Source organism: Microtus pennsylvanicus, chromosome 4 (genome assembly GCF_037038515.1).
Source record: "Microtus pennsylvanicus isolate mMicPen1 chromosome 4, mMicPen1.hap1, whole genome shotgun sequence".
Classification (NCBI taxonomy): Eukaryota; Metazoa; Chordata; class Mammalia; order Rodentia; family Cricetidae; genus Microtus; species Microtus pennsylvanicus.
Genome location: NC_134582.1, coordinates 98,774,580 through 98,790,090, shown reverse-complemented (window position 1 = coordinate 98,790,090; position 15,511 = coordinate 98,774,580). Strand labels below are relative to the sequence as shown.

The 15,511-nt window shown below is 39.7% G+C and overlaps 1 protein-coding gene across 1 annotated transcript in view; it reads right to left on the bottom strand.

The window, feature by feature from the left end:
• The window catches only part of Gmds (GDP-mannose 4,6-dehydratase), a 511,111-nt gene that overhangs the window by 102,214 nt on the left and 393,386 nt on the right, over window positions 1-15,511 (bottom strand). The window contains exon 8 of the mRNA XM_075969961.1: window positions 11,775-11,893. Coding sequence (XP_075826076.1) covers window positions 11,775-11,893 — 119 coding nt within the window. The remainder of the gene's footprint in view (window positions 1-11,774; window positions 11,894-15,511) is intronic.

Here is a 15,511-nt window from a genome sequence, read left to right as displayed (position 1 = left end):
TCAGGAGCTTAGAGTTTACTGGCACACAATCTCCTGAGTGAATTATGGCAGGAGACAGACAGGACACTGTCAAGGCCCAGAAGAGGCCCCTGACACAGATGGCTGAGGTGAGGGTGTTGGTGAAGGAAGATGTCTGAGCTAAGAGCTGAGAGATGTGTGGGTAGTAGCTGTGGAGAGAGAGGACTGTAGGAGCGGTAGCTCTTTGTATGCCCATGTGGTCAATCTGGTCCACCCAGCTTACCAGCTTGACTGGCAAACACACAGTTCACTGGTATATGCTGTCGGGCATTTCTCATATGATCCACCCACCTGGGCTGCTTGCTTTCCCTCCTCTCAACTACCATCTACACCTTCCATGTGGGCAAGGGTTGGATTCAGTCTATCCTTCTGTGTGCATCCCTCTCATCTTGATCATATTGCCCTGACTTCAGGATTGATGTATGGTATTTTTTGCATAAGACCACATCAATATGTTCATATTTATAAATTATGTGTTTCTATTAATTGTCACCCAATTAAAGTCTATTCTTATCAAGGACAAAAAATATCTTCTGATTCTCTTTGAGGAGCGTGACCGTGAGAGGAAATGAGGAGGGCAAGGACATAAGCATTGAGTGTCTACATGCGGTAGGTGTGTGCTGAGAGTCAGGGAGTCATTTACTTCAGGACCTACTAGATTTAGCCAGAAACGATCTTCTACCTAATGAAGTGAAGCCAGTGTATAGGGACTAGAGTTAGGGCTACCTATACAGTGCATCCATCACCTAAGGCTCAAACCAGACCTTAGATACACCAGTGGCCACATTTTAATGGGTTAAAACTCCAAGTAACTTAGATGTTAATAGAAACAATAGAATCTAGATTTCTGAGGGAGGAGACAGAACAGCAGGGGAGAAGGGAAAGAAGAGAGGAAGCTGAAGGGGAGGGTTGGAAACTACTTTAAATTACAGTTTGGAGCTTACATGAAAGCTAAAGAGACCAGCAGATGTTGGTTTCCCATGCTACAGGATATCCTTACAATTTTTCTAATAAAACAACAACAACAACAGAAAGCTAGTCTGTAACACAGTCAAATATTTGTTTTTTATCCTGTCATCTGAGTCGCAGGAGCAAAGTATTTCCTTTCCCCATTACTTAGTAACAGACTGAAAGGACAGCAAGAAACAACAGTAAACAGCTCCCACCATGCAGCCTCGTCCCTCCCCATCCACCCACAACACTCTAGAGGATAGGTGCTTCTATAAGGTTCCCAGCACAAACGTCTACATGAAAACATCAGCATCATAAAAATTTCCAGGATACATTCTAGTAACTCAAACTCAAATTTATTTCCTATTTTCTAATAAGTTCAGAGTAAAAGTTACTCAAATAGTAATATGGGAATATATATTTTATTCTAAATGTATAGATAGTGGTATGGTTTGAATCCAAAATATCTCCATAGGCTTATGTTTTGAAAATGCTTGTCCCCCAGTTGGAAGCATTACTCTGGGAGGTTCAGGAAATTTAGGGAGGTTGGGTATACATGGAGGAAGTAGGTTACTAGTGGTGGGTTCTAGGTTGCAATATTATCCCTGGTCACCTCCTTCTCTGTCCTCTGCTTTCTGGTTCACCATTATATGAATGGATCTCTTCTGGCACATGCTCCTGCTGTTATAATGTTCTGACCAAGAACACGGGCCCAAGTGGGCATGGCCCAATCCCTTTAAAACTTATGAACCCAAACAAATCCTTCTTTCTTTATTCTTTTCAGGTAATTTGTCACGGCAATCAAGTAAGTAATTAACACAGTTGCATATATTAGTGAAGACTTCAGTGAGCATTGCCATGGGTATTTTCAAAACCAGTAGAGTAACTGTGAAGAGACAACAGATTTGAAAGTTAAAATAAGAATGTGCCAGATATTGTTTGCTGCATCTAACAAACAAACAAACAAACAAAAAGAGTCCTGTCTGACGAGGTTGCAGAAGATTCTAGACTCTAAGGGAACTGCCCATAAGCTCAGCAGGCACAGAAGGCAAACTCTATGAGGAAAAAGGCTTTTCTGTTAATGGTAGAATGGAAGAAGCTAGAACCTTTGGTTATAACCCTGAGTCTTATCAAATCCTGTAGTAATAGGGAGGCGGCGGGGCTGCGTCCCCAAACACCCCAGCCGCCTGCCCGGCTAGCTTTAGCCCCAAAATAATTACACAGACACTGTATTCATTTAAACACTGCTTTGGCCCATTTCTATCTAGCCTCTTCTAGGCTAATTCTCACATATTAATTTAGCCCATTTCTAATCATCTGTGTAGCGCCCCTAGGTGCGCTTACCGGGAAGATTCTAGCCTAAGTCCATCCTGGGTCGGAGCTTCATAGCATGCTTCTGCCTGGGAGCTGGGCATGGCGTCTCTCTCTGAGGTGTCTGCTCCGGAGAGGAGAGCTGCGGAGTCTGACCTCACTTCCTCTTCCTCCCAGCGTTCTGTTCTGTTTACTCCACCCACCTAAGGGTGGGCCTATCCAATGGGCCTAGCAGTTTCTTTATTGCTTAGCCAATGAAATCAACAGATTGATATATGACACTCCCACATCAAAATCCTGTTCATTTTAACTTTTGAGTCAATCCTATTCCTCCTTCTCCATGCCTTGAACTGAATTCAAATTCTTATCTCCCCTTCTTAGTAGGATAGCTTGCACAGTCCTTAGGGAGGTAGCATGGTGGCTTCCTATAATCTTACCACCATGTCAGAGTGAATGTTGCTAACCATGAACCTAGAGAAATTAGAGTAATGATGGGCAATGCTGGAAGGACTTCTGGCCTAGGCTGGCTTTGGAGAACATCCATTTGTGTTCAATTAAATATTTATAGAGTGACTACCATGGCTGCTGCTATGAACACTGAGGTTATGAGACAGATACTGATCAACTCCTTCCAACTGCAGACCCAAGGAGGCAAGGAGGAGCTCAGCAACTTGGGAAAGGTGTTAAGGTTTAGGGGATTTGCTTCTAGTAAAAGTACTTAAGATTAAACTACTCTAGGAAAACTGCCCTTCACAAACCCTTTAGGTCTTACTTTATTTCATCAAGATTTAGGCTCTTGAAAACCTTCAAAGCAAGTATAGCTTCTGTGTTCTCTCTGCATTCAATTGGTGCTCCCTGTTCCAGAGGTATATAAATCCATCCCTACTGCCCTGTAAGTACTATTGCTGAGACTTTGAAAAACTCAGAAGTACTCTATAAGATTATAAAAGGATATGCCAGGAAGGATGAAAAGTACAAGCAAATCAGGGTGCATCTGTGATATAGACAGAAGTTTCTGTCCCACCAAATCCTATAGCCATTCAGTCCTAAATAAACACATAGAGACTTATATTAATTATGAACTGTTTGGCTGATTGCTCAGGCTTATTACAAATTAAATTCATCCATAATTCTTGTCTATGTTCAGCCTCATGGCTTGGTACCTTTTCTCAGTAAGGCATTCTCATCTTGCTTCTTCTGTGTCTGGCTGGTGACTGACTCTCTGCCTTTCCTCTTTCCAGAATTCTCTTAGTTTGTTTTCCACACCTAAACTTCCTGCCTGGCTACTGGCCAATCCTCATTTTATTAAACCAATACGAGTGACAAAACTTCACAGTGTACAAGGGCATTATCCCACAGCACTGTGGTAGCAGTGTGTGTGCATGTGTGTGACTGCATGCATGTATTGTGTATGTGGTATATTATGTATGTGTATGTGTTTGATGTGTGTGATGCAGGTGTATGTATATGTGTATGAATGTATAATGTAAGTGTACATGTATATGTGCATGAGTGTGGTATATGTGTGTGTAAGTAAATGTGTGAGCATGTATGTGCATGCATGTACATATGTGTGAATGCATATGCATGTTTATATATGTCTTTCTCTACATGTGCATTGCTAACTATACAACCCAGGGCCTTACATGCTAGAAAAATGCAATACCTACCAGTACTTACCTATAGTGTAAGCCCTTAGAGGTGCCTCTTGAATCAGAAATTGCAAAGTCAGATCCTGGCTCTTCCACTGGGAAGATGGGAAGGGCACTGAATATCTTGCATAGCTTTGTTCCTTACTAAAACAGTACCCTAGTTCTGAAACTAACCTGTGGGCACATGCAGACTTTGTCTACCACATACCTTGCAGTCTTTCTTGAGAAAAAACACACTGCTATTGGCAAAGGTTCTGTTCCCCACCCATTCTAACTACTGACTCTCCACAGAGCTGTCCATCACAGACTTCCTCCCTTGGCCAGAGGACAAAGCCTGAGATCCAGTCCCACATTTTGGCTATGGAGACTAGCTTACAAATGATCACAAGATGACAACTGTCTGTTTTAGTCATTAACAGCAGATGCTTATGTAGAACTTAAGCTTGGTCAGGCACTGACAGATGCTATTAACCTGTTCATTTTTTATATGACCTCTATGGTAGACTCTTAGTGGCTCTGTGTTACAGTTGGGAAAACAAGGACAGGGAGGAAAAATAGCTGTCCTAGAAAGTCATTAATCTGGGATTCCAGGCAAGGAAAGTGGCACTATGCCTGGCTTACAACCATAGTTATGTATTGAGATAGGGATGAGATTTCAAATTCAAGTGAACAGGCCATGAGATAAGTTAAGTATTCTTGGGAGAAAGAAGCTTCCCTAACCTTTGTGGACACATTCTAAAACTGCTGAAGAAGCCTGAAGCCACAGACTGCACTGAATGCCGAATACTGTATTGTCCAACACATATACACCTATGATAAAGCTTGTTAGGTGCAATAAGAAGTTGACAACCAGTAAATAATATAAAACATATATAATGATATTCTATAATAAAATTACCAGAATTTTAGAGCCATTATTAAGTAAATGAGGGGTTACTTGAGCATGGCAGTTAATCTGATGGCCAGCTGTTGCTACTATATGACAAGATGGTGGGGAGCATAGAAAGTGCAGATACACTAAACAAAGAGATGATCTGCGTCTTGTCAGGATACATCGAGTGAGATTTCATCATGGTACTTACACTTCTAAATTGTCTATATGTGAATTTTCACTTACTACTTCAGATTGCAGCTATTTGTCAGTTAGCGAAATTCAGATGTTGATATTGCAGGTAAGTGGAGACAACTGCATTCCTGAAGTCCTATAAAAGCATGTTTCTCAAATCATTCAGAACAGTCATTTAAGACTTGTTTAGACCTAGGGTGCCTTCTTTATCTAGTTTTTCCTAGATTTTAAAAAACTATATGGACACTGTTCCCAGGAAAGGCTAGCTGTTGCTTTAAAAGCTCACAGCAGACTAGGCTCAAACAAGTGTTGTTTATGGCTTCCCTGAGATTGGTATGCTGATGCATGGGGCCCAGGAAGACTCAGAGGATAGAGACTAGAAAAACAAACACTAAAAAATAAATTGTAGATAAAAAAGTTTTATTGTGTGAGCTTGAGATATAAATTTACATATTTTAGGCAAACTACAGGTTGAATGTCACTTATATGAAACACCCAAGACTAGAATTTTGGGCACTGCTTTGGGGAGATTCTAGAATATTTACACACATATAAAATAAGATATATACTGGGATAAAACTATATTCTGAACTAAAAGTTCATTTAGTTTTTATACATATATTTATAACCTGACAGAAATTTTTATTGTGCATGTATGTGGGGGACACCTATGTAGAAGTCAGATGACAGTTTTAGGAGTCATTTTTCCTTCTGCATGAGTCTTCAGGAACTGAAATCAGCTCATCAGGCTTGGCCACAAGTGCCTTTACCTGTTGAGTCATCTCACCAGACAATGTGATGGCAATTAAAAAAAATATTTTTAGGATAGTTGTGTTCAATGTGACTCCTTGTATGAGGTCAAATGTGGGGTTTTTCTTCTGCTTGACGAACATATGTTAGGGAACATATGTTGTGTTTCTAGACTCTCGATTCAGTTGATAATACAGAAAAACCTAAAACATGTGCGAGTCACACATTGTCAAAATGTTAAGAGTCACTAGGGTGACAGGCTAGAACTAAGGAGACTTGTTCTAAAGGAACACCTCATATCCATGCCCCTTTTCTGAAAGAAGGTGATAAAGCTATGGATTTCATCATAGAGTTATGAACAGTCAAAGTCAATGTGTAGGATACATTAAAAGTTGTTATATTTTGGTCTGTCATCTGAAATACTAGACAATGGTGGTTGATAACACTTTCAAAAGAGCTCAGTGCCCAGAACTTCTATCAGAGTCTAGTACCACTGACTATACTAGCATACTAGGCTTTCTCTGTTGAGAAACCAGTACTGGCAAGGCTCATCCTAGGATAGAAAGGGGTCAGTAAATGACAGGAGGCTAGTCCCCAGTGGAAACTGTTTTTGTTTGGAATTTTAATACAAATCTAAAGATTAAATTTGAGAGTAGAGTATGTTTATTGCATATGAAAGCTATTGGGTCCTATTTCTTTTTTTTTTTTATTGAGAAAAGGAGAAAAAAAAACAAGTTTCCACCTCCTCCCAGCCTCCCATTTCCCTCCCCCTCCTCCCACCCTTCTCCCCCTCCCCCCACTCCTTTCCCCCTCCCAGTCCAAAGAGCAGTCAGGGTTCCCTGCCCTGTGGTAAGTCCTAGGTCTTCCCCACTCCGTCCATATCTAGGAAGGTGAACATCCAAACTGGCTAGGCTCCCACCAAGCCAGCACATTACATAGGATCAAAACCCCGTGCCATTGTCCTTGGCGTCTCATCAGCCCTCATTGTTCGCCATGTTCAGAGAGTCCAGTTTTATCCCATGCTTTTTCAGTCACAGTCCAGCTGGCCTTGGTGAGCTCCCAATAGATCAGCTCCACTGTCTCAGTGGGTGGGTGCACCCCTCGTGGTCCCAACTTCTTTGCTCATGTTCTCCCTCCTTCTGCTCCTCATTGGGACCTTGGGAGCTCAGTCCAGTGCTCCAGTGTGGGTCTCTGTCTCTATCTCCATCCATCACCTGGGTCCTATTTCTAAGACTAAACAGTAAAAAGACACACACACACACACAAACACACATACACACACACACACACACACACACACACACACACCAAGCTTAGAAGATTCTGAGTCAAACTAAGTTTAAAAGTTCTTTGACTTCTGAATATCTTCTCGTAGTTCTCCCTGAGTGGCTTGTCATACAGAATTTTTTTCTTAAATAAACTAGATCTTAGAAGAGCATCCTATTTTGGGAAAGACAACATGATGTCAAGAAGTACGCACTGAATCCACAGGTCTGCAGGGCAGAAGACTAATGATGACTGTATTCAGGTGTCACTTCCAGGGCAGAAGGGAAGCTGTCCTTCATTTTTTTTTTTTTTAGAAAAGTGTCTTAGTGGGAGATACATTTGTAAGCCTGCTCTCAATTAAAGATATGTTTAAGATGACTTTTTACCACAAAGCATACAAGTTAATTATAGTACGTGGGAAACAGAGAAATGTATGGTGTGAAGAGGTGGCAGGAGGTCTGGAGAGATGGCTTGAAAGTTAAGATCATTTGATGCTCTAGCGGAAGAGGTGGGTTTAGTACCCAGCACCCATTTATGGTGGATCATAACCACCTGTAATTCCAGTTCCAGGACATCCAACACCGCCTTCTGACCTCTGTAGGCACCAGACACACATGTGGTGCACATCTGTACATACAGGAAAGCATCATACACATAAAATAAAAATAAAATAAAAGTATAGGATAGAAAGCTAAAATTGCCCTAGAGTGCCACCACATGGAAACCATCCTCAAAGCCTGACATATTTTCTTGTGATCTATCACATGCATATCTGCAGGGTATGAAAATTACATCTAAACTTGCATCCTGGCTTTTTTTCATTGAATGTTACTAAATCCATGTTTTTAAATCATATTTGTGTTCCCTCAGCACTATTTTCATTAGTTACATAACAAATTAACTTACACATTTCCACAATGCTGCCTTAGAAGTTTCTTATTTTCTATTTATATAAAATCAATTAGATTGAAGTTAATTTAGAAGTAAAAAAAATGTATAACAGATATGTAGTTTGATGAGTTTTATAACCACCACCACAATGAAGATTCTTTTCATTCAGAAGATTCCCAATCACTCATGCCATATTTAGACACGTGTTACCCAGGCTGTAATTTGGTGAGACAAATGCCATTTACCCAGTAGTCATGCTTGGGTAAATATTGCTTGGCTTTCTGGCATACCAATTCATTTTCTTAGGGTATCATTTAAATCATATAGTATGTGTTTCCTTGTGTCTTATTTTTCCATTTAGGCATAACTAAGATTTGTAATGATTCACTGATATTATTATATATTAATAATTTATGCCTCTTCTTCATTGAGTAGTATTACATTTGATTATCTACATATTGGTTGATTAGATATTGGGGGAGATAATGTGTCATTAGAAATAACATTGCTATGCATATTTACTATGAGTTGCTATGTATTTATTTTCAATAGTCTCCAAAAAAACATCAAGAACTGCTGGTGGCACAGTAAATATTGGTTAGTTTTTATAAGAAAGCAGAACTATTTCTCAAAGTGATTTCACAGTATTGTTACTTTCAGTACTTCATCTCTTCATCACCATTTAGCATAGTCAGTTTCTGTATTCTGGCCATTCAATAAGGAGAATTTTGGTATTAGTTTGCAGTTTCAATATGCTTTGCTCAAATATCTAATCACACTGACCATTTTTTTTCTTGCACACGTTCAAAAATTCAAAAATTTGCTCTTTTTTTGTGTGTGTGTGCAGTCTTTTTTCCCCTCATTTGATACAAGGTCTTGAGCAGGTCTTTTTGCCTCAGGCTTCTCAGTTCTGGGACTATAGCTGTGCTCCACAATGATGGGCTTGAGTTATCTTTTTATTGTTGAATTATTGAAGTTAAAAGTGTTAGATATAAGTGTTTTTGTTTTATATAACACACACACACATTCTTTTTCTTCAAGACTATGGCCTCAACTTTTTTTTTTTTTCGAGACAGGGTTTCTCTGTAGCTTTGGAGCCTGTCCTAGAGCTAGCTCTTGTAGACCAGACTGGCCTCGAACTCACAGAGATCCGACTGCCTCTGCCTCCGGAGTGCTGGGATTAAAGGTGTGCGCCACCACTACCCGGCTGGCCTCAACTTTTTATTTTGCTACTGGTCATATTCAAAGAGCAGAGATTTCTAAACTGTACCACCGATTTTATGAAAACCACTGTTTTCTCTTTTAGTGATGGGATCAAATCCAGGGCTCCTGCAGAGTTGGCAAGTACTACCACTGACCTAACAACCCAACCTCCATTAAAAAAAAAATCATCCTTGAATTTCCTAGCTTAAGAAATCTTCACCTTTCTCCCATATTGACCTATAAATTCAACAGGAACATGTACATAGCATAAATGCCACAGAGTAAGCTAGTAAAATATAATATATTTGCTATTTAAAAAGGTACCATAACAAAACTAAAGCAGCAAGGCACAGTCTATGATACTATTACACATAACAAACATGAGAATTCATTAACCAAAGCTGGATTGAAGGCTCAGTGGCTAAAATCATGTACAGTTCTTGCAAAAGATCAGCACCCATACTGGGAAGCTCACAACTACCTGTAATTCCAGCTCCAGGAGACTCAATGCCCCTTTCTGGACTCTGAGAGCATCTTTATTAAGCTCTGTACTATAAAGTCTAGGTCTTTTAGACTCTTAGTAAAGTTTTCAACTCGGGGGGGGGGGTGTACATTTTTAAACTCATGGTTCACTATGACTTCAGGAAAGGTGTCAAAGCAATACTCGATTCTGATAGTCTATTAGGGACCACAGTCCTGTATTGTCATGAATTTTACCTAGTCTACCAGTTAAATTAAAAGGTTACGTGTAGCCAGGCATAGGGGTGCACATTTTTAATTTCTGCTCTCTGGGAGGCAGAGGCAGGTGAATCTCTGTGAGTTCAAGACCAGTCTAGTCATTACAGAGAGTTCCAGGATAACTAGGGCTCTGAAGAGAGACCCTGTCCCCAAAACAGAAACAAACAAATAAAACCAATAATTAAATAATTAGTAAAAAGGTTAACTCTAGTTTCTTTTATTCATCATGGCCAAAACCCATAAACTTTTTTTTCTGTTTTAAAAAGGAATCTTGGAAAATAGTTTATCAGCACCTTAGAAAGTTAAACATATTACCATACAACATACAAATTTCACACCCAAATATAACACATGAAAGAAATGAAGGCAGGACCAACATAGGCATTTGTGAATTAATATTCACATTAGTGCTACTGGCAGTAGCTTACAAGGTAAAAAGAATTTGGTTGTCCGAGCAATAGAGAAATGGATTCACAAAATATGACATATAGCCACAATAAAATATTCAGTCATTTTTTTGGAGACAGGATTTCTCTGTAGCTTTGGAGCCTGTCCAGGAACTAGCTCTTGTAAAGCAGGCTGGCCTCAAACTCACAGAGATCTGCCTGTCTCTGCCTCTCAAGTGCTGGGATTATAGGCGTGTGCCACCTGATCAGTCTTTTTGTTTTTAAGAAAAAACTCTTGCTAGATATAAACATCAGACTGACTTTGCACCCTTAATATTCCTGACAGCTCCTCGAGTTAGGAAATTATAGGCTTGTATCACTACATCCAGCTCCTTATCTGTCTTTCAAGAAAATGAAATGCTACCACATGGAAGAATTTTAAAGCATCATGATAATTAAAAAGATAGACACAAAAAGACACAGGTGAAAGACTAGGTAGCACTGCCAGGAGCTACCTAAGAACAAGCAAATTCATAGAGCAGAAATTACCAGGTAGGAGAATGAAAGGAGGAGTTACTGTTTTTATTTGTGATGGAAAAGTTTGGAAATAGATAGTGGTGATGGTATTATATCACTATGACTGTAATAAATGTCATCAAACTGTATATTAGCCTTAAACCACAAAAAGAATTCTCCATAGTGATTTATCACAATTGTTTTCATATTCCAATAAAATTTTGTGTGATGCCACAAGCATGAGTGATGCATGTGCTGCGCTGGGAGAGCTTGTTTGAAGGAAAGCACACCAACTGCTGGAACACAGATGGGATCTGAAGGCTGGGCAGCAGCAATGTATCAGTCTCGGTGTCCAGGGGTTGGTGGCTTATTGTATTTAGGTAAGAGAAAGTCACTGTCTGTAGGTCATGCAAACAGGTACAGCATGACAGAGTACTAAGTCACAGTCACTCTTAATGGCTCAAGGAAAACAAAAGTATAATCCACCTGAAACTCTTCTCTAAATTTTCGATGGTTTCTGACTCTTAAAATAAAATGTAAGCTGTGCAGCGGTAGCACACACTTTTAATCCCAGAACTCAGGATCTTGGAGTTTGAGTCCAGCTTGATCTACAGAGAAAGTTCCAGGACAGCAACCACTTTGTGCATGTGTGTGTGTGTATACATATATGTATGAATATATACTTATATGTACGTATATATGAAAGTGCTGAAAAATACTGAGTAATGTTTTCACATTGGTCTCATAAAAGGATACAGGTAGCTGTAATAAAGTCATTATACAACACAGAATTTACCTTACCATAAATTTTAAGTTCAAAAAATAAAAATAAATCTTGAGAAGACTGGTTTAGAAGCTGATAAAGATTTGACATACTAACTGGAGTTGGATATGAGACTCATAAAGGACCTCATATATTGTTTTACAAGAGACTGAGAGAGGGAGATGGGAAACAGAATCAAGTGGAAGAGCATGAACAACAAAGACCCGGTGAGCAAGCAGCAAGCAACCAGCAGGTGTACTTACACAATGGTTTTTCCGATGTGCATGAATGATTTCTCAACAAATTCACGGACGCTATGAACTTCCCCAGTGGCTATAACAAAGTCTTCTGGCTCATCATTTTGCAACATTAGCCACATAGCCTAGAGAGAAAGAAGTAAAGTCATGTGAGAGTTACTTCATGATCAGGGTGGGAATGTAATAGTATCAAAACACATGATTGGATATGGAAGTTAGAATTGGAAAATGCGTGTGAACTTAATGTAGTATTTTAATTACTGAAGATAGCTCGTATAATTTAATATACATCAGAAAAATTTGAAGAGCATCTTGATGTGAACACTTGTCCTGATCATTGGCTCAGGGAATCTTTATTTTCAGCAGGCCAGGAGATTCCTACACAGTAGGTCTCCAGACCACAAGTTAAGAGGAAACCATATATCAATACCAAGTGAATAACCTTTATATATAATATTTATGCAAGAATAGCTTCAGAAGAATTTTTTAATTGTCCTTCTGCCACAGATGGCAGGCAAAAAAGAAAAAGTCTTTTAAAATCCTCAAAAGTAGATTCCCATTTCTCAAAAATTAAATGTAAAACATAGCAGTAAAAAGAAACACTGTTAGTAGAGTCAGATAGTAGAAACTACTACATTTGAACAAGTTGTCAACATTGGATATCCAGCCTTCATAGTGTGATGGAAATGTACATACTGAGAGTTAGAGAAGACGGTTGGCACAAATGAAGCAGCATTTTGAACCATGGACTAGGAGCAACTGTCACAACTGACTCTATTTGTTTAGAAAAGCATTTATCAGTAGTATGTAGGCCTACAGTTTCCACAGCTTAGAATTACATATCAACTGTACAGATATATGTATATATGGGGATATAGATTATGGGGCTGCAGAAATGTCTCTGTGTTTCATTCTACTCACTGCTCTCCCAGAAGACAGGAATTTGATTCCTAGTACTCACATCAGGCAGCGCCAACTGCCTGCTCCAGTGTTCCAGGGATCTGACCTGTCTATCTTCCATGGGCATCTGCACACACATGTACACACACACACACACACACACACACACACACATCAAAAATATTTTTAAAACATAGGTGTAGCTGGTATTCATGTATGAGCGTAGGCCTGGGACTTCTTGTAGGCTATGATTGATCATGTCCCTCATAACCTGGAATGTATGCTCATTCCCAATTTGTCTCAAAAAGTTGACCTCTGCTGCCATGTTCTGGACCAGGGTCCTGAGTCTACCTGTTGGGATAAGTGCTGTCTCACTGTGAACCAAACACACAATGCATGGTGCCCTACCCAGTCTCAAGCTGCCCTTTAGAACCTTTTTACTTCTCTTAATTAGGTGAAAACCTGCAGCATGCCGACCACACACACGTGTGCATAAGCATGCATGCACATATACAGACATACACAGACAAACACATACACATTTTGGCTTTTGTCAAACTATCTCTAGAGTTTTAGGAAAAAATATGTTTCCAGCTACAATTTCTGTTTGAACATTTGTCTGAGGGACTAGATGTGAACAGGGTAAATACAAACAAGTGTGTTTGACTCAGATTTCCAATCTAAAAAGTAACATTTTAGTCGACACTCCAGGACCACTCAGCTGATTTTTTTTTTTCAAATCTCCTGTGAGTCTCTCTCTCTCTCTCTCTCTCTCTCTCTCTCTCTCTCTCTCTCTCTCTCTCTCTCTCGGAAGGAAACAAAGGATTAGAAGAAATGAAGGGACAAGAGTGACTTTAGGTTACTGTAGGTCTGTCTACATGAGGCCAGGTCAGGTCCTTAGGACTTGTATGTTCCTGGCAGGACTGGTGATAAGTGAGAGCCTCTTGCTTTCAAGGGAGCCAAAACCAAGAGTCGCTCTATTCTTTCCATCAGACTATCTGGGGCCTTTGACCTATCAATTTCTAGGCATTTCCTCTGCAGTTCAAACTGTGCCAGACTCCAGTCTGGGAATGGGGAGGGAAAGGATATACAATTCCAGATCTATTTGTTATTGCTAAAGAGTTTACTGGTTTTTAACAGAGGGATAAGGCTTTGTTTAAATTTCTACAGAGCATAATTAATGATTATTGACTGGTAAATGAAGAACAGGTGACACTTTGGATTAGAAGATAAACGATCCTGTGTTCTAGTGTGATAATGGGTTAGTAATTTGCTATAAAGTCGAGGCCCAGTGCATCCCCTCCAAATGCCAGATCATGTCCGGGAGACAAAGGCCCCTGTGTGAGAAGGACAGAGCCCTCACATGGATCTGCTCCATTTGTTCTTTGATGGATGGCACAACCGAGGCGAGAGTTCACCCATTCTCACCTTCCTGTTCACATGTGGGACCACACGACCCGTGACAGGATGGGCCATGGGCTATGAGCAAATCACCACCTAGCTTTGACTTTTGAAGGAAGAAGCAGTTATGAGGCTACATGTTTTAGATATCAGTGACCTCTTCTGTCTCTCAAGGAATCAAAGAGGAAAAGCAGGAGTCATCTGGCGTTCTTATGGTGCCTTTTAAGGATGTGACTGACTCAGCCACTTCCTCAGATATTATTTACTTTCATTCTTGACCTGATTACCAGCCCCCCCCCAACATGCATGGGCACACACATATGTACATGTGTGCATGTGCACACACACACACACACACACACACACACACACACACACACACACCCTTCCTGTTTTTTCATCCATCAAGGAGAAAAGCAAATCACTTAAGGGATATACCAGAGTAAGATTCTTTCCCATGGAAATGTCCTTCAGTGGCAAGAGAACAATACAGTTTTCAACTCACTTCTCAATTTATTTTGCATTAAAGGCCCATGAGGTTAAGGGAAATCTGACGCTGTACAATTGATGTTTGACAACCAAGTAGAGATAAGTGTAGATATTATATTTGTAATATGCTTTCCTGCAACTATATAATTAACCTATCTGCTTTACAAATCTAATTTAGAGAAATAGAAAGCAACTTTACATTTGTAAATTTTAGACAAAAACACCCCTTCATAGTCTTCTCTTCAGCTCTTCAAATGATAAATATGAACACAAGAGGTTCAGGAGCCCTGGTGAGAGGCCAATCTTCCTTGATCAGTACATTGCCAGCTCCAGTGGCTGCTCACAGTGGCCCAGTGAAGGAGAACACTGAAAATACATCACCACAGACGACTGGCTACACTGATTCCATGCATGCCTTTTGGGGTATGATGTGTGTTTGTCTTAAAAATCTGGATCCTACAATTGCTTCCACTTTGTCATTAATCTCCAGTTCAGTATCCAAGCCACGAACACTGATTAACTGAGTTGGCACCATGAATAACAAGATTGGTTAATCAAGGTGATGTTTAACTATGTGCATCTGACTGCTGCTTTGTTAAGCTTGATATTTTTGTGTTTATGAGCTATTTTTATTTATTATGTGTGTATTTATATGCTAATTGTCATGAAAATATTAATTATATAGACATATGCATGTAATATAGGGGAGAAAATCTAGGAAATAATTCTAATGTACGCTTGCTTCTGATTGGACAAAGGTCGGAAGGACATAGCCTGTGGTAGTGGTCTTATTCTCATCCAGTGGGATTAACAATACCTTTAAAATATTTTAGCATTTTTCTGTCAGTGGACAAGCCTTAACTATAAGGATAATTGAGATAATACTAACACATACGTAGTTAAGAATCTATGAGAAATTTCTATGGTGTTTTTAATTAAAATTTTTCAGGTTT